Below are 26,329 nucleotides of genomic sequence, written 5' to 3' on the forward strand. Positions count from 1 at the left end.
CAGCCAGGAGTGAGAGGCGGCGATGCTGAGGACGACACGTATCATCGCTGGTTTGACAACCGGACTGAAGGTCTCGTCATAGTTGATGCCGTGCTGCTAGGAGAAGCCGCGGACCACCCAGCGGGCTTTGTGACGAGCCAGGGAGCCGTCCGAGTGGAATTTATGTTTAAAAATCCACTCCCCCATCACGATGTTGGCGCCTGGTGGTCGTGGAACAAGGCGCCAGGTGCCATTGTTGATGAGCGCCTTGTACTCGTCTGCCATGGCAGCTCGCCAGTTCGGGTCAGCCAACCCACTCTGGTAGTTCGTCGGGATCGGCGATATCAAAGAGTGTGTGGCAGACAGGTTCATTGGATGAACTGTACGAAGCATCCCTGTTTGTGACCGAGTCACAGGGCGACGAGGCGGCGGAGGGACCTGTGCAGACGCCTGAGGTGAAGAAGCTGGCGCCTGTGCAGGGGATGGTGTTGGTGTAGCTGGGGGAGGCCGCGGCCTCCTGCTGTAGACGTGCTGGATGAGCCGTCCTGGAGGAGGCGGAGCTGCTGCAGGCGCATGTGCAACAGCTTGCGGTGAAGCTGCAGGAGTTGCTGGCGCATGTGCAGCTGAAGCAGCAGGCGCAGGGACCTGCGCGGCTGCTGCTGGGATGCTCCTGGGCGCAGCAGAAGAGGGGCGGTCCGGTGCTGCCAGGACAGGCCCACACAGCAAGACTGCCGGGTCGTCGAAGTCGTCATCCAGACCTGCAGGAGTAGAACGCGTCTGCTCGACGTCGCTGGACGACAGAACGACCGTGTATGGGGTTGCTGCTGCTGCAGTACGGCGAGGTACCGGCTCAGCATGCTCAGCGAGAAGAAAATCCAAGCTGGACAGAGGGTCAGATCGTGTGGACGAAAAAGGAAAACATGACTCATCGAACACAACGTGGCGAGAAATAATTATGCATCGCGTGGAGAGGTCTAAACATCGGTATCCTTTGTGGGAGGAAGGATATCCGAGGAAGACACAGGCTGTGGAGCGAGGGGCAAGTTTGTGTTGTGAAGTGGAGGACATGTTAGGGTAACAGAGGCATCCGAAGACCCTAAGATGGCTGTAATCGGGAGTTGCTTGGTAAAGGATATTGTATGGAATGCTGTTGTGCACAGCAGAGCAGGGTCTTCTATTAAGAAGATATGTGGCCGTAGCAAGGGCTTCAGCCCAGTAGGAGGCTGGCATGTGTGCGTGGGTGAGGAGGGTGCGGCAAATATTGTTCAAAGTGCGAAGGATGCGTTCAGCCTTGCCGTTTTGAGGCGAAGTGTATGGGCATGAGAGACGTAGGTGAATCCCGTGAGCGGAAAAGAGGTCCGTGAGAGTGCGGTTAACGAACTCAGTCCCATTATCTGCTTGAATGCTCTTAACGGAAAGACCGAACTGTGTTTGGACGAAGTTGCAAAAATGAGTAATGTGTTTGTGAACTTCGGACTTGTGAGCTAGAGGGAATGTCCAATAGAAATGTGAGAAGTCGTCGAGGATGACCAAGTAATACCGAGAACCCGATATACTCGCAACAGGGACGTCCAAACATCACAGTGAGCAATTTCAAAGGGAGCTGTACTATAGGAAGTAGAACTTGAAAAAGGGAGCCGAACGTGTTTCCCTAACTGGCAAGAATGACAGAGTTTATGACCGACTTTATTACAAGAAATATAAGAATTATTTCTAAGAATGTCGATCGTGGCATGTCCAGGGTGGCCGAGCGATGGTGCCATATGGTGGATGAGACGACGAGGTTGGCGTGGGCAGTGGCGGTAGCTGCATCTGGTGTGATGGTGTAGAGATCGCCAGAGCTATTGCAGCGAAGCATCACGCGTCTGGTCGGGATATCCTTGACAGAAAAGCCAAGTGCGTCAAATTCGATAGAACAATTGTTGTCACATGTAAATTGACGAACAGAAAGAAGGTTCTGAACTAGAGACGGAACAACTAGAACATTATTCAAGGTGAATTGTGACGCACTGGTGTCTAAGGAGGAGGTGCCACGACAAGAAACTGGCAGATTATGACCATTCCCAACAGTGATGAAGGAGTGAGAGGGAGGGAGGCGAGTGTGTAGTATACCATCCGTGGATGTTATGTGTGTCGATGCGCCGGAGTCCACAACCCAGGGATTGGTGTTCTGGAGGGCCATCTGGTTGAGGGCTGCGACCAGACCTGCCTGGTCCCATCCCTGGGCTGCTAGTGAGACTTGGAGCGGCGCAAAGGCAGTCTGGGCCTGCAGAGAAGCGCCAAGGAGGCCCTGGCTGCCTGGACGCCAACTCCCAGCGCCAGATGGGCCCCTGTCCAGGGAACTGAGTGGGCCACAGGAAACATATCATTGGGCCGCCAGGGCGCTGCTGGCCCATGACCTGCCATGGGGCACCGCCGGCCTGTTGCTGGTTAGGGTAACCAGCCTGCTGGCCACGGCGTTTGCCCTATCTTCCCTCCGCCCGAGTAGCCGCTGCCGCCCCCTCCTCCTTTCTTCTGCTCGCCGGAGCGACCGCCAGATCCGCCGTGCGCGGCGCCAGAAGAGGACGAGCGGCACCCGCCCGGGGAGGTGCATCCCGAGGCGCTGGCGACGAGGGCGGTCCCAGCTGCGACACGATCCCCATTGGCGAGCCGAAGCTCCTTGAGGGCCAGCATGTCGTGGGCGCGCGCGAAGTCGGGGAGGACAGCGGAGTTGGCGATGTCGTCCGCGGTGTTGGTGAAGCGCTCATTGACGCCGCCGAGGAGGTTGAGCATGAGCTGCGACTCGGGGACGCCATGGCCAACGTCGCGGAGGGAGTCAGCGGCTTTCTTCATCCGCTTGGCGTAGTCAGAGATGGAGTCGCCTTGCTTGATGGAGTGGAACTCGTGCGAAAGGAAGATCGCCCGCGACTCCTTGTTGCCGCGGAAGAGGCGCTCAATCGCCGACCAGAGGGCGCGCGTTGTCTGGTCGTCGCCTTCCATGGCGAGGTCGAGGACGGAGTCATCAACGGAGCCGTAGATCCACATCCGCACGCAGCAGTCTGCTTGATCCCATTGAGGATCCTCGGGGCGTGGAGGGGAAGATCCGTCAATGTGCGATTTGAGGCCGAATTTGCCGCACATCGACTTGAAGAGGGATGCCCACTTGGTGTAGTTGGAGTTCTTCATCTCCAAGGTCACCGGGACATGGGCTTTGACAGAAACGGTGGCGTAGGGGTGGACGATCAGAGGTGGCGCAGGCGGGACGACGTCGTGGACGTTGACGTCGCTGGCGGCAGGCATGCTGCCGTTCCCAGCGGCAGGCATGCTGCCGTTCGCCGCAGCAGGTATGCTGCCGTTGGCGCCGAGGGCCTCTGTTCCAGCCATGGACCGAGGTGGTGTGGTGGCTGCGCCGCGCTGGAATGCACGGAGCAGGCGTGCAGCAGGGATGCAGCACGGCTGTGGGGTGTGGCTGCGCCATGCAGGAGCACACGGTGCAGATCAGAGTGGAGAGGTTGAAGGCAGCGGAAAAAGAGGGTGAATTGGAATTTCAAACTGGTCTCTTGATACCATGGCCATGTTTGGTAAACCATCAAATCAAGTTTACACAAAAAGACGAACGTCCGCATGGAGTACTAAATGAAGTCTATTTGCAAAACCTTTTTGGGGTGAGTGTAACTTTTCGAGACGAATCTAATGACGGGAATTAATCGATGATTTGCTACAGTGATGCTACAGTAACCATCCTCGAATCGCGCGTCAAAGGCCTCGTTAGATTCGTCTCGCGATTTACACGGGGGGTTGTGGAGGTGGTTTTGTAATTAGACTTCATTTGATACTCTAAATTAGCGGTCAAAGTGTGCTACAGTAATTCCAGGAAAAAAACCAAACACGGCCCATGTAGAGAGACAAAGAAAGGGGAGCACCACACACCCAATCAGGGGGGTCACTGATATATATAGCCAATGGGCTTGAGTATACATGGTAGAGAATCTGTATACATGAATGGCCAATAAATGCAATAAAAGCCTACAGCTATACATATCTCTAATACTTACAACTATCAAATTCCAAGTAGGATAAACATGTAAACTGATAAGAATGATTCTAACAAGGCATGTTTTACCTTAGCAATGTCCCATAATTACTGGAGTAGGATAACGCCACAAGTGTTGGGGATATTGTTTGCATTAGTAAAAGTTTGCGGCTCAGAAAGTAAAGCTCAGAAAACAAAACAAAGTGTAGCACTGTTCTATAAATTAGTGTCCGCACAGATCAGCCAGTAATCAAGCAAATACTCTGACAGCAATACACTCTGGACCCCCAATTGATTACTGTTAAAGCTCGTGCTTTTAGTAAAGCAAGCCATTCTGGTACATAATTGCACCAAGCTGAACTAATAAAACTGGTGGTTTTGTATCCAACCTTAGCTGATAAGCAACTGGGGAAAAAGGTGTAAACACCTTGAGTCCATTAAGTCATTGTTAAAACTTCACACCATTGTTGAATGGAAGGAAAAGACAATCTACTAACCAAAATAAATTACCAGAGTTAAGTTAGTGGAGAGCTGGATTGGGTGTTCGGAACTGATAAAAATGTGGTGCAGCTTCTGTAAGCCATGACGGTTCAATGGCAATAACATTCCGCATGTAGTGCTTGTCGGTTGAAACAAGAGACTGGTAAACAACCCACTTTGGATTGACCCTAAAATGCGACAAAGGTGTCATGAAAGGTATAGTTGAAAAAAAAGTTCACGAAATATAAAAATTATTACTGAGCTCACCTAAAGAGAACTGAAGATGGATGAATGTACACTTCTTGTGATGTCCTAATCGTCTTATACATTCCATTTTGGCTGTATTCCTATATAACAGAGAGAGCCATTAGGGTCACTGAAAATTAAACGCGAGTTACTTAGATGCATGCTGTTTATAAACTGCTCTCTGGGATAAATGGAGAACAAATGTGGAACAGCATGCTAACTACAGAAGAATTTAATATGACTCATATTATTGCAATGTCCAACAGACAGCAGCTAACTAAATTTTGGTGGCAGAATAAAGAAGAACCTTCTGAAATCTCAACGACATGCATATGCACAGCAAAACCAGCATACTCGAGTGTCATGCGGGTACGGATGATACTTTCAAGATATCAGATATAAATGGGAATGTTGCATTTTTTTTCTTTCTTTTGTTCGGGCTACGGTAAGCAACCAGGGAGGCTGGATTATGATCAGCCTCCTCACAAAATAAGCAAGGGAAAGGCTGCCTAGGAATTCCCTTACCCAGACCCCACCTTGTGTGCGAGTTTCAGCACAGGTCGACCTTTTTGTGGTAAGCAACCGAGAAGGTGAAAGTGTAACTGGAGAATGTGTTGCCCCATACATATACAGCATTTGGTCAGCTAAGAGATCAACTTTAGGGCAAACATATAACCACATGTACAAAGAAAAAGAATCACAAACATCAGATAGAGACATGGTGTGGGCAGGGGGAGCTGAAGAAACACACTGTTCAACTTGAGACAGGTTAGCTAGGCCGGTCAGCTCAGCAAAGCCCCAGCTGACTTAGGTGAAATTCATTCCCAATCAATGGGCCTGTCTAGATTGACCAAATCTCCTTTGGAATGTTTTCTCAATCAGATTGGCAAGTTGCTGTCAGTTCACTGATGCAGGGATAAAGATTTACAGGCCCAAATCATATACTAGATGTTTGTGGGGATTGAGAAATAAACTTAACTTTCACAGAAAGTTAGATATATTAGAGACCATCCAATCTGCTTGGTAATGTAATAGATAAGACCACATTGATTAAATAGAGAAAATACCTCCAGATGACATGCATTAGCAAATGAACCGGCAATAATGGCCTTTCTAACTGCCTGCAAAATATCAGGATAGTAATGCAGTAAGCACAAGCACATGGGTATTTGTTATAGCTAACAAAGAATACATTAGGGTACAATTAAAAGCACTTCAGATAAGCATAACAGTGAGAGGAATGTGTAAAAGTTGATGCCAAAAATAACATGTTCTATATATATTGTAAAAGATAGAAAACGGGCAGTAGGAAAGAAAATATGAGCTAGTATAATGATGATTGCACTAGGCATGTCCCTTAACCAATATATACATATATCCTCTGAGTTTGGCTATTTGAACAGTGCTTCATTACTCAGAGCCTAGGGTCAAACAGGTGTGTTGGATGCCACCTCGGTGACATAACTGTCCTGATTGCTGGCCTAGGGTGAGAGGATGACCTCAGCAGTCAAAGGAAGACCGGCCACAGGGTAGCAAGGTCGTGCTGGGTGGAATAACTTAGACCTAATATGCACAAAATAATGGTGCCAAAACTAGTTCGAAGTTCATCATACCTGCATATCTCTGTCACATGATTTCAGCGGTATTCCAAAACCCTTCACTATCCTGAGAAGCTGGCCCCTAATTTCAACGACTTTCTTCTGCGGCAATGAGAAGAAAGATGTATTGAAAACGTGTGCACACACTTAGAACAATGGGAGAACAGCATAGCTGTGGATAGTGCAGATTCCTAATTTAAAAAAAATCATAACCTTATGTAGTGAATACATACCAATGCTTGGAAATTCAAAAAGTTCTTGTAACACCATTGGCTAGATTTTCCAGACTGGTGAAATCCTTTGTATATATTCAGAAATGTTACATGATCTCCCTGTGGTAGAACATACATTCAAGACATAAGAAAATATGATCAACCACCAAGAGCAAATACAGACAAAGTACATATTTCTATGACATGCACGTCGAAAAGCACTCTAAAAAATATGGATACGCTAGCAATGACGCTAATCTGAAATCCAACTTCTGCGATAGAAGAAAAAAATGACTTATCCAAATTCTAATAAGGAGCAATCAACCTATTACCAGTATCAGCTTGCTGATCCCACTGCATCAGTGCAAATAAAGCATCAGAAAAGACACACGCTTTAAGCAGCGTAATAAATTGAGGATTTTGCTCAAATGTCAAAAGGAAAGCGCGTCTCTAAATTAGAAAAGCAATTAGGAATAAGTAGATGAATGTCAAACATATTTTTATGCTCTAATATTCCTTTACTGTCATCAATGGGTGTCCCATGGTACTTGACCTCAGTAAGCAGAGCACCAATATAAGTGTCAATACTAACAGCTAAGTGACATCATGTTCCTGACTAATAAACAATAGAAATGTGGCAAGTTGATTCTGCAAACCTCAGCAGCAGCAAATCGAAGCTTGGCTTCATCAAATTCCTTTTTCACTCCCCTCACAGAAACCCACACGGCTTGCATAAACCAATAGGTATCAGAAAAATAACAAGATTAAAATAGCACAAGAAAAGGAAAAAAAAAGTATCTGAGATACAAATTCTAACTTGAACAGATAGAAATGATGCTATGGTCAATATCTCATCAGAGCATCCAAAATCATTTGCTGACAAGATCATTTTTGAAATCATGGGGTCCTGCAAGAAAAATGTTACTGTACATATTAACATGTCAACTTGGGCAGAGAATGTTCTTCAGCACAATTGTAAGAATAAAAGAGCAAACTGAAAAGGCAAGCGTCAAAACACATAAAAATGGCCAATTTCAGAATGTTGCTGGTCAAGTTCAGCAGGTAAGTAAATAATTAAAACATTAGAAGTGTCATTTGGAAAAAAAACTATACAACAACAGTTGCTCAAAAAGCTTAGCCACAAAGTAAATCATGTCACTATTGGATGCATGCCTGCATCACATACTTCACACTACACAGCATATTTGTTAACAGAGCTTAACTGGCAGTCTGCCAGGCAAACATATATAAGCAACAACCTGAAAAGCATTATGCTGAAATAACAAGTGAAAGAAAAACGCATGTCCCTGTTTTTATTTCAAAATATTTTTCTCATCATTTTTCTTTGCAAGCAATGACCTTAATATTAGTAATTTAGTATAGGCCTTGTTTTCCTTTGAAATCTTTCATTCCAAATAAAAGAATTCATATAACACACAATCACTTTATCCTGCTAAATAAATATATCTGTGAGATCTAACAGCATTCTGATTACTTCCTAAGAGGTTTTCGATTAACCACATGTATTGTAACATCTGTTTAACAGCCAGATTAGCCTTTTTAGTACCCAAATTATTGTGCTACTGCAGTAACCATCAAAGTATCAAACATAGTTGAAATTTCCAGGAGGGAACAGTCAGATAAAAGTTTGACCACCCTAGAGCACATTGACCACGATTTAATTGACTTTAGGGTTTTCCTTGTGGGATTTTTAGGGTCCTATGTATTCGTTTTTCTAGAAATACATGAGTAACTCTGAAACTCAAAGACTAGTAGTCCACAAATGATACCAGTTGGTGGAAGTGCTTTAGATTCGCTAAACCCAAACCCAAGAATAAGCAGACTTGACACAGTTGCCGTGGCAGGATTGCCAGGATATTATGGCAATCAGGACCTGCCAAAGTAACTATTCCATAATCATATTATAGAAGGTTCAGAACATTCCCTTACACATGGAGTTATCAGCAGGAAAAGTGCTAAGCTGCACATACCAGAGGGATCTCAGCAACTTGGAAACCAATGGGTACTGTTAATTTGGCATCTTCATCAAGGATTCCTAGGGAGAATAGAACTTCAAGAGCCCGAATCATTGCCTCTGGAGATGGAGAAGCTGGCCAATCAAAGCCAAGAATGTTGTCTATGCCTAGGGCTTTTAACTGCCACCATGGAAGTTGATAGCAATGAATTATATTTGTGAACTTCAGTGAGAAGGAAATTATTTACAAAGCCATACAGTTTATTTGAAGGATAGGCACACACACATGAGACAGTTGGTCACCATGATAGCTATATGCTTAACAATTAATAGTTGTTGCCTTATCTTCTGTTAAGAAACCAACAGCAACTTCAATAATTTGCGTCATGCTTCAATCTAAACTTTCCAAGAGAGAGAGAGAGAGAGAGAGAGAGAGAGAGAGAGAGAGAGAGCGAGAGAGAGTGGTTCTCTATGGTGTGCATTTCGTTTTTGTTGGAATTTATTTGGTTACATGCAACAGATTCAACCATAATCTTTGTGTAATAGCATATTAGCACATTTATACAAAAGAAATGGAACAATACTACATGCAATCCATGTCTTTTATAGAGCCACATACTACATAAGTAATGAAAGGTACGGTGCACAAAAACATCACTGTGCAGTATATATATTATATACAATATAACTAAAAGAATGAGGATACAGATAATGAGATAAACCAAGTTACCTGTATGATGCAGGAGACCAAGTTGGACCTTTGCATTTCTGGAATTCCTTCTGACTGCATTTCATTAAGATAATATTCCTCTGTATAAAGCCTGCAGGAGATATCAAGTACCAAAATTAAGAGATGTACAAAGAGTCAAAGATAGTGAAAATCTAACTCAATGAGAAAGTGTACCACATACTGTAGGTCATTTACTTGAAAATATTTATATGATTTTTAATGTTTTAACTTCTACATCAGCAAAATATGTTCAAAATCGGTATTGATGAAATTACACCAGCACATGATTGCCATCAGATGAGAACCATAAATCAACATCATGGTTTGTATTAACAAAAATAATAATAATATTTCCATAACAAAACATCTGACCTACCTAAAGCACTTCCCAGGCCGCACCCTTCCAGCTCTGCCTGCTCGTTGTCTTGCAGAGGCCTTGGATATTGGTGTAACAACTAAACTCTCGATGTCAGAAATCTAAGCCCAAAATTAGATGCAGTGTCACAAAAAAAGACTCCCAACAAATATTAAGAGTCTACACCCAACCAATAAAATCTCTCTTTTTTTTTTAATTGTCGGATCTAACCAACCTTCAAAAGAGGTGAGGAGAAATATTGAGAATGAGTAACACAAAGGTGCGCAATAAATAGCTTTTCAGAATATGAGGTGTTTTCTGTTTTAGAGTCGATTGATCCTAGCTACATAACTCCTATTGAAAGGGTGAAGCATAGAAGTATTCATTAACAGCACCATAGTATCTTTTACAAGGAAAACTATAACTCTAGAAAACAAGAGAAGGGGCCTGAATTTACTCATGAGGAATGGCTTTACAGATATTGATTAGCTACTGGATTTAAAATCCAAGAATTCTCATGCTTGCATACCAAGTATTGAGCATATAAAAAGTTAGAATCTGAAGGTTATTGCACTAGTAGGCATGTTCACTTCAAATATTCAATGAAAAGGGAATAAAAGTAAAGGTATATCTATGACAGGCAGAGTCAGTGCTAAAGTCAAGTTGAGAAGAAATGATGAACTATTTGTCATAGAAAATATAAATGTAAAGTACCGGATTATAACACTTCTGCCTGGAAAATCCGCTATCAACAACATACACCACACCCTGCCAAACGGACACAGAATCAATAATACATTTACAATCAACTGGTATTTGCTATCCTAACCATGCACATGCAGTACCTCCAAAGTCAACGACGTCTCGGCAATGTTGGTTGATAACACAACTTTTCTTTTTCCTTTTGAAGTAGGAGCGAAAATGAGATCCTAGAAAGCAAAAGACAAATAGACAGTCAACTTGGAGATGGAGTGGTGCCAATTGGAGCATCGCTTATTGCTAAAACTAATGCGAATTACTTACTTGATCTCCACGCGGAAGGCCAGAGTACAAGGGCAAAATCAGCAAGTCTGAAAGTTGAAGCAATCTGGATGCATTATAAACCAAAATTTACAACTGCAAGCAGAATGCAATTTGACAAGTAGACTTGCCCCAGAGCCATGTGGGGACTCAAATACCAGTTGCGGGCTCAGACTGGGTGTGGACCGGGCCATTTTTTTTTCTCAAACACGCAGGAGAGCTGCACATCTTTGTATTATGGGAAATTTATCCACAGCACACTGCGAAAGCACGGTCTTGTGCAGAACACATCGTCAAAGTCAATTTTGTTTCCAGCACACTGTGAAAATGCTATTTGGTTTGTAACACACAACATCAAATAAAATAACTATATCTGATAAGGAGATCGATAAATAGACAAGTTTACCCTTCGTTGCAGCTCCCCTTATCTTCTCTCTTCTGTATCTTCTCATCCCCCAGCCATTATATTTAATGTTTATCTCCTGTTTCCCAACCTCAAGAGCTGGCAGAGCTTCTGCTCTGTTCCCTCTGCTGCTCGCTCAAGCAGCTGCGAGTTGTGCCGCTTGAGCTCCATGCCATCGCTACCTGCCTATATATACTTCGCTATGTGTCGCGCTACCCGCCGTCTCTGCCCGCCTATGCCTCGGCGCGAGCTGCGCCGACACTACCCGCACGAGCCCCACGATTGCTGATGCATCGTGCTGCCCGTGCGAGCTGCTCACGGCTGGTGCTGCAAGAGATGTGCTAGTGCGGCGCCAGGTGCCGGCTAGCATGCTGCATGCAAGCACATTATCTCCAAACCATCATGGAGAGAGGAGATGGAATGGGAGATGCGCAGCAGACAAAGGACGGTGTGGAAGAGAGAAGAAGAGATGTGGGGAAGATGATAAGTAGGCTCCAGCAAAGGGTAAAACAGTCCTTTTATCTAACCTCTCAGCTGAAAATGAATAGTTTATGGGATGCAATGTGTGGTAGACCAAATGGTGCTTTCGCAGTGTGCTGGAAACAAAATCGACTTTGGTGGTGTGTTCTACACAAAATCATACTTTCGCAGTGTCCTGTGGACAAATTTCCCTTATATTAAGAGAGAAAGAGCGGTCCAATTACAAAAATATTCCACACTTGGACCAGAGCGAGGAACGTACATTTCTAGGAAAAGACTATTACATACCCCCCCCCCCCCCCCCCCCCCCGGGCGGGACCAGACCACAAACACACCAGCTCCTAGTCCTGCACCATGCCCATCTCGCGGCTTAAGGCAGCAAGCCTCTTAGCCCCTCAGAATGGCGTGGACTGGGCCATGAAGAGGCTGTGCCCTTACCATTAACTAATTTGGCAACTTGGTTCATGGTCATATTAGTGTTATAATTCCTAAAGATCCAGTTTGTTAGCCTCATTTCTTATGGCTGACCTATCAAGGCTGCCAGATCTATATCCTTAATCAAGTAGTAGAAAAAAACTCACCCCCCCCCCCCCTTTCATGTGCGGCCCAAATTCTGGAATCACATCCAAACCATGAGGGAGGTAGGTGGCAAGAGACAGGCCCAAAGCCTCCCTCTTACCAACTGCAATATCAATCCCTTCTACGTAAGCATGTAACTACCGCACATTCAGTACCAGAACATCATTCCCTGGTCATGATTAGTAGTATTATAACCTATTAGGTCAATATTTTCTATGATGCGGAGACCGGAGAGAATAAATTACCCAAATAGTGTCTTCCGAGGTGCTGAATTTCTTCATTCAGCAACTTAACAGCAGCGTCTATGTCATCCTGACCAGTTAAGAATACCAAGATATCCCCTGGTGATTCCTGAAAAAAAAACTAAGTGAAGACAAAGCAATGCTATTAGATTAACCGGAGCTTTATCAGCACTATAACATGGAAAGATAGCAGCTCCTTATATACTTCGGAAACTAAAAAACTGTAAAAAGGGATCAGGAAACCATGATGGTTTATCTGTGCTACAATGGCATTGCTTAAGACTTTCATTAATTACTTTGCCTGACAGTGTAACCTCATAGCTGATGAGAGGGTGGCTGGCCAGACCTTTTATGTTAGGTAAATAATTAAATTAGACAGATGTTAATTACAAGAATAAGAAACCAGTCTTTCCTTTCTTTTCTAAAATTGCTTCACCCAGAATTATTTCGACAAGTTATCTTTTAATACCAGAAAACACTTTGCGTGGGAAATTCCACACTGTGTATGCCCTTTTTTATCTTTTAATCACAAGCAGTGCTTTATTAGATGTTTATATCTTATGAACTTTGTAGCAGGAATATATGTTTATTGTAGCAGTCAGGTTATAACTTGAGTGCCAATGCTTTAAGACGAGCATGTGATTGCAAACAACACTAGTTATAGTAATGCAGTTGAAAAGCACTACATCACCTGTAAAGTTTATGTTAGGTTCAGAGTTTCATCTAAGATCTAAAACAAATGTGAAAAAGCTTGACCTTTGTTTTGTTAAGTTGAAAAACAGCAGCCTAATAGAATAGAAATAAATAAACTACCAAACAAATCAAATAAAATCTAGGAAACAAAGGAAACTGAAGTCGCAAATCATCAAAAGTATGACACTAGGAAGCATAATAGCCAAATTAAATATAATTTTCGTTAAACAGCAAGAAGCGAATAACCTTTTCATGAATAAGAAGTACAGTATTCACAGCAGCCCGTAAGTAGTCTGAGACAGGTTCTTCAACATAATGAATTTCCACGGTGTATCCTTTACCCTGTAGAGACAAATTATGTCTTTATTAATAAAAGGGTTCACATTCTCCTATGTGTATCTCATCTCAAAAGGAGAACATACTTCAACAGAAAGTATAGCAGGTTCTGGGTTGGGCAAATCATCAGAAGACCCGAGCAAGGAATTCTTCCGCCTGTGTGTGAAATCAAATACAAAGATCAGGATCACACTAACTTGTTAGCAGAAAAGGAGTGTGTCGCTGCATGTGATGGACATAAACGATGTTTCAACACCAGTCACCGATGCATCAGAGTTACAATTGGATGCAATTGATAAATAGGATTCTCGGTGGATTCACCATGGCAAGAACTTTATCTTTTTCATTAAAACAAACAAACAGTGAACAAGCCACATTGCATGAGATTCCTACTGATACCAGTACGCTTATTTATGCCATGTATCCTGGATCCACAGATTGCGTATAGCTTAGTTCCATGGGAATTATTGAGGAAAAACTTACGATTATCAACAACTTGGATAGGCAATTTGCTCGTTTCACTTGGCAGGTTATACGCAAAAACAACAACATCCAGCCAGGAAGAAATGAAAATTCTTGATAAGGATTGACCTAATGTTGAAGAAAGTTGACATTGATCTTGCTTCGATTGTTGCAGAGGAGATGATCAGACGCAGCTCGGGCCGGCGACGCTGAATCTGATTTATCCATGTAAACATACAGCCATTGTGGGAAATAAAAATATTATTTCCATACATTAAGAGAAAGCCAACTCTGTATTCAAGAGATGCTAACCATTTTCAGGAGTCCCAGCAACATGTCGGTTGAGATGGATCTTTCATGAGCTTCATCCACCATAATTACACTAATAGAACAGAAAAATGTGGATCAATATGAGAACAAAGAGAGTTGGCATGGAACCCTCCAAGGCAACAAAGTAGATAATGCCTTGTTTCACAAATATAAGTTCATCTAGGTTTGTTCTAAGTCATACAATTTTAACTCTGACCATCTATATATAAAATTTTATATAAATTGGCATTAATATAAAAATTACTTTTATAATTATAACTCTTGTCATTTGAGATAACATATTTTTATACATACTGCTAGTCAGACTTTTTAAAAAATGACTTAGGAAAAACCTCGATGGACTTAAATTTGTGAAGTAATTATTAATGGATTTTCTCCCAATAGAAAATTAATTTTACTCCCTCCATCCACTTTTGATAGATATATTTCAAAAACTTAAATGTTCAAAAATGATAGCTATATTTGCAATTGGCATGGGCTATGTCAATAAATAACACTAGCAACGAGGAGTTCCCAATTAAAATATTGGAGGACCAACAAAAAAATCTGTGTTGCATTTATTATATGATAAGTAAGGTTATTTTTCTTGGTCATTGTGTCAAGGTGAAATATAGCTATCAAAAGTGGATGGAGGGTGTACACCATTATGAGCCAGCCAATATATATTTAGGGCATCAAAGAGAGTCACGTGTACAATTAGATCAGACATGGTTGAGTGATGATCACAAAGACAGTAAGCTATTGAGGCTTCAAGCTTACAAACATACCTATATTTGGTAAGAAGAGGATCTTCCATCATTTCTCTAATCAATACCCCATCTGTGAGAAATTTTATCATGGTCATACCCTGGGAAACCAGGTGGGCATAAGCAGATTAATAGACAAGAACATCAATATATTTGAGTATTCTGCTTTGACACCCAAATTAGTACTCAAATCAAAAATCAAAACTGTAGGCATGTTAATGTGTTTCATATGCCGGCTTCATATAAACAAAACTAATGCAACGAGCAAAAATCAATGATACCGGATTTGTTTGATCTTCAAATTGGATTGTATAACCAACTTCTTCTCCAAGTTTCATGCCTACTTCAGCTACCCTTGATGCAACCGTCTGTTCAAATTACTAGGATGAGTTGAAATAGCAATGTTACGAAGAAAAAAGGAAATGAGAAACTTCTGCATACATAACAGGAATACTATGTGATAACAGTGTGTCAGACTAGTTAAATTTGCAGTTAGCATCCATCATGCAAGTCAATAATAATATTCTTCAAATTGATTGCTCTAGAGTGGGTTCTAAGGAAACTAAGACCAGATGAATACATTTTCAGCATAGTAGTTCCCAGTGCTGAATCGGTAAGTAGAGTATTTCTTCAGTAGGCATCATGTTAACAGGATATACTCAAAAGTTGAAATACTATTCAGCAAATAATGTTCAAGGGGAAATAACTATAAGTAAAAGGTTCGGACATCGAATACTAAAATGTTTATCCAGACCATGGATGTTTGATGAGTAATTGCAGAATCAGGACATGGTAAACCGTAAACCTGATCACAAAAATTCTGCTCGGCAGGTATTCTTAGTGGAAGTGCCACACTAAGGCCCAAGTACAACACAGTTGGAAGTATTAGCCGCCAGAAGAATGTGCAAATGAGCAAGACTGGGGCATCAGAGGATAAAAGAAAAGTGCCTGGTTTTGAATAAATAGTTTGCACAAGCACAACTAAATGAAGCTTAAAAAGCACTTGATACCTGCACAGCCAATCGCCTGGGCTGAGTGCATCCAATAAGTCGACCACCATCAGCCCAACCAGCCTCCTTAAGGTACTGATTTAAAGTACAATGAAGTTAGTGATGAAACATAGGAAGAAAGCCACAAATATATGCAGATTACTGTTGTGCTTCAGAGTTCTTGTTTCTCTCTGGTTCATGTTTGCTTCTTTTCCTGCCTTTTAGCTTATTTCTAATCCAGGTGAGTGTAAACTACCGTTCAAGTTCACTACAAGATATAGTTTTGATGTGGATATGTACAGTTCTTACGACTATGCACAGTTAGCACCTGGAATCTGAAGAAGCTTACTAGATTCAGAGTCAGTCGCTTTTTGACAACAATTTAGAAAACCACAGACATTATTACAACAACAGCAGATGCAGGCTCTCACCAACTGCAACAATGGTAGCTAGAACTAGAACAGATACAATGGTAGCTGGTAAACACTGCATGGGGGCATGAACCAAATGCAGAACCATATCACGCGGCGTATGCCAATCTCCCACACAAGATGTTTGGGAATTTGGAACAGAATTGTCACAAATATGTTGTGTAGACGTTGCTGGGACCTCATCACTTTAAACGACCCTAAGAATGTTCCCACATCGAGTAGCATTTGACGCTTGTGGGGTGAACCGGCTAACCTGCACCAGCTGTTCGACTGAACGCCTAGTGGGAAGGCGTATCACAAAAATGTTATCCAATTATCCTACACACCCCGAGGCGTTCGATAAAAAATTAAAGACCACTCGCGAAAGAACCTGAGGGATCTGTGTGGACTTGCCGCTGCCTGTCTCGCCGACGACGATGGTGGCGGCGTATTCCATAACAAATAATGAGAGATTCCAATATTTGTATGACATGAGATATTGTTGGATCCCTGCGTATTTCATGCATTGTTTCTTTCCCTTTCTCCAAACAACAGCACGGAGTGAAGGCTTCAATGCTGTCCTGAAGCGCTATGTCAACCCAAAGAACTCGGTACTCAACTTTGTACAGCAATATAAGAAGATACAACAAAGGATTTTCAGCAAGCAAGATTTGCAAGAGGCGGCCACAGCCACGAAGGTCCCACGCTACTTGACGGGACACCCTATGGAACATCAGATGAAGAAAGCATATACAAGGAGGTTGTTCAATGTGTTTCAACACGAGCTGCAGCTAAGTTCGAGCTACTATGTTGTTCGTGTTGAAGGGGATGACTTGATAGATGTTGTTCCGTACAAGCGTTGACCCGATCTGTTGTATGGGACACGGACATTCAGGGTCACGTCGTCCAGGGTGGAGGGCTTGTATAGCTGCACTTGTTGCAAGTTTGAGAGAGATGGAGTGCTTTGCTGCCGCATATTGAAGGTTTTTGACGCCCTTGCAGTCCGCGAGGTGCCTGATCGGTACATTCTCCCTCGATGGTCAGTTGAGCCAGTGGTTGATAGTGGGGTGGAAGTTGCCGCTAACGAGCCTCTTCAAGAAGCCCAGATTACAGACCACGGGAAGCATGTTATACGTTACAGCAAGATGTGCACAAACTTTAATAAGATTGTGAGGCCTTTTATGGCTGAGGACGAGGGGTATGGTATAGTATCAAAACAAGTGAGTGCCCTACAATCTAAGCTTGTTGCTTTGGGGAAAAGGAGAGCGTCAAGTGTTCTTCCGGGGTTGGAGTGTGAACAAGTTGATATTGAACAACCCGCTGCGCCAAGGCCACAGAACAAATCGCGCAAAAAACAAGCTCATCAACCGGAGGGGGTGGGGATCCAAATCTGTCACAACAGCCTAATGGTGCATATTGTCTTAACTGAACATAGCAACTTATACTTCCTTGCCCCTAACAACTTCTACTCATTCAGCCTAGCAACTTGTACTCCTTGTTCTAGCAACTTGTGTGTATTACTCCTAACAACTTGAAATTGTTTTGACTTTTCAGGCTCGCATGTTGCTGGTGCTGAGATTGGGGACCCACCAATAACAAAGAAGCAAGGGTGTCCAAGGTCAAAGAGATACAAGACAGGGTTGGTGTTGCTTCCCCCAAAAAAACCATCGTGTGGCTATTGTGGTTCAACAGAACATACCACATCAACTTGCCCCGCCAAGCCGGCAAGAAAGCAAAAAAAAAAGAACTCTCGGATAAATCACTAAATGAGGTTGCTGTTGCGTGAAAAAACAAGATGTGTTGCAGAGGGATGCATTTAACATTTTTTCCACTTCCTTGTAATTTATTAAACTGTAATTAGTGATTTATGATTTTATTAAAGCATTGTGTGTGGTGATGTAATAATGAATAGTTGATGCTTTTGTATATTTCAAACTTGCTATATATATGGATAAATATACTTTTAATAAAACTTTGTGTATGGTGGCATATGAAAAAAAAGATTGGAAAATTGCAGCTTGCATGTTGAATTAAGTTAACAGAAACAAAAAAAGTGCAGATCTGATGTACAGAAGTTGATATTTCAAAAAAAATATGTGCACAATTTGCTGTTTTAACTTCAGACAAGTTGCCTGTTGGGCTGGTCACAAGTTATCACTGTAAATACCTCCATATATTACATAAGTTGCTGATCACAAAGGATATCTCCATATATTACATAAGTTGCTTCTCACACAGGAAAGTGGGGGGTAAAAAAACGATCAGCATATCCGAGCATTGTTTAAAACCACAGAGAACATCTATATACAGAGTGCATGCATCATGAAAAAATCACAAGTTGTTGTTGGACTAGCCACAAATTGCATACAAGTTGTCCGTTGAACTGGTCGCAAGTATATTACAGAATATCTGAGCATATCTTAGCATCAATTAAAAATAAAATGGGAGCATCTATATACAGATTATATGCATCATGTGAAAAATACACACATCTCTCCTCCCCTTCCCCACTCCACTCCTAGCCTACTGATTTGCCATCTTTCCCTTTCCCTTTGAGAATAGTTCAGTCTTGTTCTCTAGCTTGTTGGCCGGGTGTTGACGCTCTTTAGAGCCCCAATTTACGTACCGCAAGCGCACAGATCGTGTACCTTTTCCCTTAGAGTATTCCCCCAAGGTTTATCAATCCACGGAACAAGTGTATTACTATGCTTAACTAAGCACTAATGATGTTGGTAAAAGATCTATATTGAGTGTTTGAGTGTGAAATAGATCTAATCTAACCAATCTAATCTAATCTAGACTAGTGAGCAATGATAGACGTGTGCACAAGATATGAAGAGCATTTGTCCATAGGGTCTAGGATCACTAGAGATGTAATCGCCAAGCAACGAAGAACAGATCTAATCTATCAAAGGTGTGTTCCAAGATCAAAACCTTTCCCTCCCGCATACTGTCACTACACAAGGATAATCGGTAACGAATCAACAAGAACACGATAGTTGATGTAATCTAAGTAAACCATGCAAGAGCAAAGCAAACCCAAAACCAAGTCGCGAACTATTAAGCATCAAAGCATCATCAACAAGAATCGTGATAGATCAATCTCATAAAGGATTCGGCAATTACAACTCAAGATCTCCTTACAACCCCATGAACAAACGAGGACTTTACCCCATGAAGCTAAGCGAAGCGTAGTCGATCATGGTGATGAAATCTTCGGCAAGGGATAGATCCCTTGCTGTCCTACAACTTGCAGCGGCACCGAGGGACGATGAGGCCTCCGGTGTTGCCTTTCTCTTATGTCTAACTCGAAGGGATCTCTGAAGCTCGTCACTGGATGCTCTCTTCCCAATCTATCTGTGATCCCCCTCTTTGACGGCGGCTTCGGGGTATATATAGGCGGTTCTGGTCGGTGGTTTTGGTAAAACACAGATTAGGGTTGACGCATACTTCGCGCTGAAGAAAATTGAGGCCGACTGGGCCCCAGAATGGGCTAGGCCGGCCGGCTCAGAGGGCCCCAGGCCGGCCGGCCTGGGCCCTTTCTGGCCCCTTTCGGTCCCATCTTTCGCGTGCGGCCTCTTCTCCTTATTCCTCATCTTAGCCCAGTTGTGACCATGCGTCAAAACATTTCTGAAAATGTCCAATTTACTGCGAAAACACAACATGCTCCAAAATCCAGGACAAAATAAAAAACAGTCAAGTTCGGATGCCAAGTGGCGGGTTAGTACATGAATCATCCCGAAGAAATTACCAAAACCTCTCCTAATTGTATAATAAAATGGGTACTAAAGTAGCGCCAACACCGGGCTATGAAGCCACACATGAAGAACTCGCTTCCTCAGCTTCATTTCATCAAACTCCATCATATTTGGGAGGTTTTGTCCATCCCAGTGCTCTATAGCCTTGAGGGTGAACAGACCGCAGTCATGACTGAGATTGAGGGCACAAAAAAAGAGAGACAAATGTTAGATAATGTAGAACTTACAAAATGTTACAATATCTATAGTTTGGAATTCTGTTTAGGATAAAAAGATAAGAATGACTTGTGCTTACATCCCGAATTGCTTGTACCCCTCAATGAACTGCGTCTCGAAGTTGTACATGGTAGGAATCTTGCACCCCTGAACCTTAGATGTGTACTTGTTCCATAGGGTAATCACTTTTGCACGCACCTGATTGGCTTTCCATCTCAATTCAGCATTGTCGCTGTTTCTTAGAGAGTCTATGATTTGAAACTTCTTATCTGGAATATTTACAGCAAATGCGAACGAATGGTCATCGCCGCCCGGCTGCGCTATATTCTCTTGGTGCACGGGAAAGAGTATCTATAGAAAAATCAGTTGAATAACTCACATGATAACAGAAAATAAGTTGCTGCTAAGGAGATGAATAAGTTGATGGAAAACAAAATCGAGTTGCTGATAAAAAAAGAAAAAATGCTACTGAACTGCGCAAACATGCTAATCCAATTCAATTTCTGTTCTGCATTCGGTTAAAAACATAATGGGAAACAAAAATGGCGCTGTGAATGGGAAGTGATATGCAATGTTCAGCAATTGAAGCAGTATGCTATGAGTCTGTGATCTCGACAAATATCTAACTTTGAATATTGCTATCAGAAAGCTACCTAACTCTGAATGTTGCAAATCACAAACTACTCATTACTCTTAATATTTGCAAATCAGAAACATTGCATAAGTTGCTGCGAAAGGGATGAATAAGTTGCTGGAAAAGAAATCAAGTTGCTACGTGGGTTCAGAGAAAAAAAACAGAGTTCAGTGGGTCCTAATGTCAACAAATCATCCTCTGAAAATAATAACCCCCAGTTGAATAATAACCCCCCCATGATAAATAGAATAAGTTGCTGCATAGGAAATGAATAGGTTGCTGGAAACAAAAATCAAGTTGCTACGTGATCATAGAACTAAGCAAAAATAATTTATTCAAGATAGCATCACAACTGGGACTACTCTCAAGAATCATATAGAGTAGGGCTATGTCAAAAATCGGGTCAATATGATAAATGGCTAGGTCTGTGTCATCCAATATTGCTGCTAGAATCATTGCTGATGCAACAAAAACATGATTCCAATGATCACACAATGAATGCTCATCCACTGAAAACCATAGCCGATATTTATGGATTTCCAGTTTCTAATGAATACTAAACAATCAATTTTGGCTCCAGTAAAAACATGATTTCAATTTCTAACGAACACTAAACAACCTTAGAAATCTAGCATCATGAAGTATCATATCAATTTCCAGTAAAATCATGAATTCAATTTTCGCCGCAGCAGAAGCATCATGAAGTCGCCCATTCGTTTTATGGCCAAGGAAACACGATTTTGCTTCCAGAGGCTGATCATAATTCCAGCAGCAGTAGCCACAATCGCTACAGGCACACAGCCAGGGCCTCTGTCCGCAACCAAGACACCCCATTCACTGTAGTGTTGCATCTTATGCTGTTCAAGGAAATGGGCAGACCTATAGCTCCACATACAAGAACCACTACTACAAAACAGGCCTTTGTTCCTGGCCATTTGTCCCGGCAGCCTTTGGGCCCGGGACAATAGGTGGCTTTTGTCCCGGGTCCAACGGCTAGCCGGGCCAGCGGGGGGACGGGGGCCTTTTGTCCCGGTTGGAGACACCAACCGGGACAAAATGGGAGCCTTTTGTCCCGGTTGGTGGTTCCAACCGGGACAAAAGGCCCGCGTAGCCTTTTGTCCCGGTTGGAACCACCAACCGGGACAAAAGTCCCCCCTTTTGTCCCGGTTGGTGCCTCCAACCGGGACAAAAGGCCTTGCGCCCCTTATCCCCTTCCCTCTCCCCCCGCCCGAGCCATTCAGCTCACTTGTTTTCTTGCTGTTCTTGGCTCGGGATAGAAGAGTTCTTGCTCATTTCTTCACCACATTTGTGAAGATCTTTGATTCCCCGTCCATCCATCTGCTCTAAAGGTTTGGGGCTTGTTTTTCTCTTCTTCCTTGGCTTGTATAGCTCATTTCATACTTTAGAAATAGAGAAAATGTGTAGCTAGCTCATTTCTTGGACATTTAGCTAGCTAGATTGCATATGTAGGTGTAATTTTCTTTTAGATTTAGATGAGTATATGGATAGTAGAAATTTTTAGAATGAGTGTAGATACTTCATGTGATGTACTTGTATATATGACCATATTGTGGATAGTTGATTTTTTTATTCATGAATGAATTAATGAAATGAGTATATTATAGAATTTTTTGTATTATGAATGGATTATTTTGACACTCTAGTGATGTATTTAATCAGGCTCACATTGAAACCATCTAGAAGCTAAAAAATCTTTTTTTCGAAACAAGTATACGTCGTTAATCTCCATCCAACAGTGATGGCACTACCTTTCAGGGATACACGATGCGCTATAAGGACGTCGCAAATCGGTTGGTCGCATCACCAGCACTTCCGATTGATAAGAAGACAGCATTTGACGCAGTCAGCATGCCCGTTGTTGTACTGAGAGCATATCAACGAGCATGCTGCCTGTGCCAAGTGCTGTGCCTATTAATCGTAAATGTTGGTGCTGCGACTAGCCGATTGGTGACATCCTTGTACCGCACCGTGTCCCCCCGAAAGGCAGTGTCATCACCGCAGGGTTGAGGTTACTGACATATACATTTTCAGAAATAAAGGTTTATTTTTCTTCTAGAGGGTTTCTGGATATTGAAAAGAGTGTACTCCTGGAACTGAAGGGTGTCAAAGTAATTAGAAGTTATAGAGATTTCTTTCAATTAATTAGAGATTTCTTGAGGATTAATGATACATTTCGTCTTTTTTATATAATTTCATTGTTATTTGCAAGAGTTATTAATCTGATCATTATAATTGTAATAGTAAATAATTTTTGCTTTGTAATGGTAAGAATTTATAATTTTGTGGAAAATAAAGGTATTTTTCAGTAAAATATGGCTTCAGCAGCTGGAGGGAGTGGCGCCGGTGGGGGTGATCGTTGTCCTTCTGGAGAGAAGGGCACAACTCGAGTAGGTCGTTGGTCCAAAAAACCTAGTGCTTTTCATAGGGCAGCGCTCCGTTATTTGGAAAAAGAATATAGAGAATGCATGGCAAGGGGCGAGGAACCTCCGTTTGATCTTGAGGATTTATTGCGGCGTTACAGTTCGTCACCACCAAACTCAGAGGTTTCAGCTCCGCCATCTTCTTCTGCGCCAGCAAGAAATCTGTTAGAACATTCTGCGTTCCAACGCAAGGACGGTTGAAAACCTATGTGTTGTTGACCGAATTTTTAAATTTCATGTATAGTACTCCTTTGTTAAGTTCTGTAATGGTTAAGTACTCCTTTTAATTAATCAAGATGTATGATGGATATTGCATATCTTTTAATTATTCATGTTATGTTACATTTAGTTTAATTTAGGTTTGATATATTTTATTTATTCGATACGTGTAAAGAATTCAAATCGATTTATTTAAAATGCAGATGGACCGGCAATGGATGTACAATGCTGACCGACGTTCGAAAGAATTCATTGATGGCCTGCATTATTTTTTGTCTGTGGCTGAGGCAAACAAGAAGAATGGTTTTATGTGCTGCCCGTGTGTTCATTGCAACAATAACAATGACTACTCATCTTCAAGAATCCTACACAGCCACATTTTCGCAAATGGTTTCATGAAAAAGTATGTTTGTTGGACGAAGCACGGAGAACAGGGGGTTACCATGGAAGACAATGAAGAAGAAGATTTTGACGACCACTTTCCCGGGAATGCTGGAATCGGTGCATTCGATGACGATATTCCCATGGAAGAGCCCGAAGTAGATGTAGCAGAAAATGATCCCAGCGACGATCTGGGGCAAGCATTGCACAATGTGCAGGCAGACTGTGAGAGTGAAACGGAGAGGTTGAAGTTCCAGAAGTTGTTAGAGGACCACCATAAGTTGTTGTACCCAGATTGTCAAAATGGATTTAAGAAACTTGGCACCACCTTGGAGTTGCTGCAATGGAAGGCGACAAATGGTGTATCCGACAAGGGATTTGGTGAATTACTCAAACTTGTTAAAAAATGCTTCCTAAGGACAATGAATTGCCTGCCACAACGTATGAAGCCAAACAACTTGTTTGCCCTTTGGGACTGGAAGTGCAAAAGATACATGCATGCCCCAACGACTGCATCCTCTACCGAGACGAGTACGAGAATTTGGATGCATGTCCCGTATGCAGTGCATTGCGTTACAAGATTAGAAAAGATGATCCTGGAGATGTCGAGGGGGAGCCTCCCCGGAAGAGAGTTCCTGCGAAGGTCATGTGGTATTTGCCTATAATACCACGTTTGAAGCGTCTGTTTAGAAATAAAGATAATGCTAAGTTGATGCGATGACACAAAGAGGAACGCAAGAAAGACTCGATGTTGAGACACCCCGCTGATGGGTCGCAGTGGAGAAAAATAGATAGAACGTACCCTAAATTTGATTTGGATGCGAGAAACATAAGGTTCGGTTTGAGTACGGATGGCATGAATCCTTTTGGTGAGATGAGCAGTGGTCATAGCACTTGGCCTGTGACTCTTTATCTGTACAATCTTCCACCATGGCTCTGCATGAAACGAAAGTTCATCATGATGCCAGTGCTTATCCCGGGTCCAAAGCAGCCCGGAAATGACATTGATGTGTACCTAAGACCATTGGTCGAAGAACTCTTATTGCTCTGGGGCGATGAAGGTGTACGGATGTGGGATGAATACAAACAGGAAAACTTCAACCTACGAGCATTGCTGTTCGTAACGATCAATGACTGGCCTGCTCTTAGTAACTTGTCAGGACATTCGAACAAGAGATACAAAGCATGCACACACTGTTTAGATGATACCAATAATATATGGTTGACTCACTGTAAGAAGGTTGTATACATGGGTCATCGTCGGTTTCTTCCCATCAGGCATGCGGTACGAAAGAAGGGCAAGCATTTCAAAGGCCAAGCGGACCACCGAACGAAACCGATGCACCGTAGTGGTAAAGACGTCTTCAACATGGTAAAAGATCTAGAAGTTGTTTTTGGAAAGGGATCTGGTAGCCAACCTGTTCCGAACGAAAACGGAATGGCACCCATGTGGAAGAAGAAATCTATATTTTGGGAGCTACCATATTGGGAAGTCTTAGATGTTCGTCATGCAATTGATGTGATGCACCTCACGAAGAATTTTTGCGTCAACCTGATAGCATTCTTGGGAGTGTACGGAAAGACAAAAGATACAGTAGAAGCATGTCAAGAATTGCAACGTATGGAAGAACGAGATGCCTTACATCCACAACAGCGAGATAATGGACGACAATACTTAAGTCCTGCCAGCTATACTCTTAGCAAGGAAGAGAAAGAAACCATGTTTGACTGCTTGAGCAGTATAAAGGTTCCATCTGGATACTCATCCAATATAAAAGGAATCTTAAATTTGGCAGAGAAGAAATTTACAAATCTCAAGTCCCATGACTGCCATGTGCTTATGACCGAACTTCTTCCGGTTGTGCTGCGGGGGATTCTACCTGATAATGTCCGGTTAACCATCGTGAAGATATGTGCCTTCCTCAACGCAGTTTCTCAGAAGATAATTGACCCGGAGAATTTGATAAAGCTGCAAAACGATGTGGTGCAATGTCTTGTTGGCTTTGAGATGATATTTCCCCCATCTTTGTTCAACATCATGACACATCTTCTAGTGCACCTTGTCAAAGAGATTGATATTCTCGGACCAGTATTTCTACACAACATGTTCCCATTCGAAAGGTTCATGGGGGTACTCAAGAAATGTGTTCGTAATAGAGCTCGTCCAGAAGGAAGCATCGCCAGTGCCTACGGAACTGAGAAGGTCATTGACTTTTGTGTTGACTTTATTGATGACCTTAAACCGATTGGAGTCCCTGAATCGCGATATGAGGGGAGACTAACTGGAAAGGGTACATTAGGAAAGAAATCTTATGTCTGCACAGATGATTTCTCATTCAAGAAAGCGCATTATACGGTTCTTCAACAATCATCCTTGGTTGATGTAACACCCTAATTTTAAAT

The 26,329-nt window shown here is 42.6% G+C and overlaps 2 protein-coding genes across 2 annotated transcripts; both read right to left on the minus strand.

Moving 5' to 3' along the window:
• Positions 1-2,409: 2,409 nt before the first annotated feature.
• LOC120672907 lies at positions 2,410-3,342 on the minus strand. The gene has a single exon (XM_039953523.1). It carries the CDS (start codon positions 3,340-3,342, stop codon positions 2,410-2,412), a length of 933 nt encoding a protein of 310 aa, XP_039809457.1.
• A 1,055-nt stretch (positions 3,343-4,397) lies between these two features.
• Positions 4,398-16,770, minus strand: LOC120672908 (probable pre-mRNA-splicing factor ATP-dependent RNA helicase DEAH9). Its single transcript, XM_039953524.1, has 22 exons — positions 16,669-16,770; positions 15,889-15,963; positions 15,160-15,246; positions 14,900-14,979; positions 14,115-14,184; positions 13,932-14,017; positions 13,427-13,496; positions 13,251-13,346; positions 12,315-12,420; positions 10,611-10,657; positions 10,433-10,516; positions 10,302-10,355; positions 9,609-9,709; positions 9,233-9,323; positions 8,519-8,683; positions 7,335-7,434; positions 7,184-7,254; positions 6,549-6,647; positions 6,331-6,417; positions 5,785-5,838; positions 4,739-4,818; positions 4,398-4,659 (listed from the first exon to the last, which is right to left on the minus strand). The coding sequence occupies exons 1-22, from the start codon at positions 16,768-16,770 to the stop codon at positions 4,512-4,514; spliced, it is 1,953 nt and encodes a 650-aa protein (XP_039809458.1). The 3' UTR covers positions 4,398-4,511.
• Between the last annotated feature and the right edge of the window lie 9,559 nt (positions 16,771-26,329).

Source organism: Panicum virgatum, chromosome 5N (assembly GCF_016808335.1).
Source record: "Panicum virgatum strain AP13 chromosome 5N, P.virgatum_v5, whole genome shotgun sequence".
In the NCBI taxonomy this organism is placed as follows: domain Eukaryota; kingdom Viridiplantae; phylum Streptophyta; class Magnoliopsida; order Poales; family Poaceae; genus Panicum; species Panicum virgatum.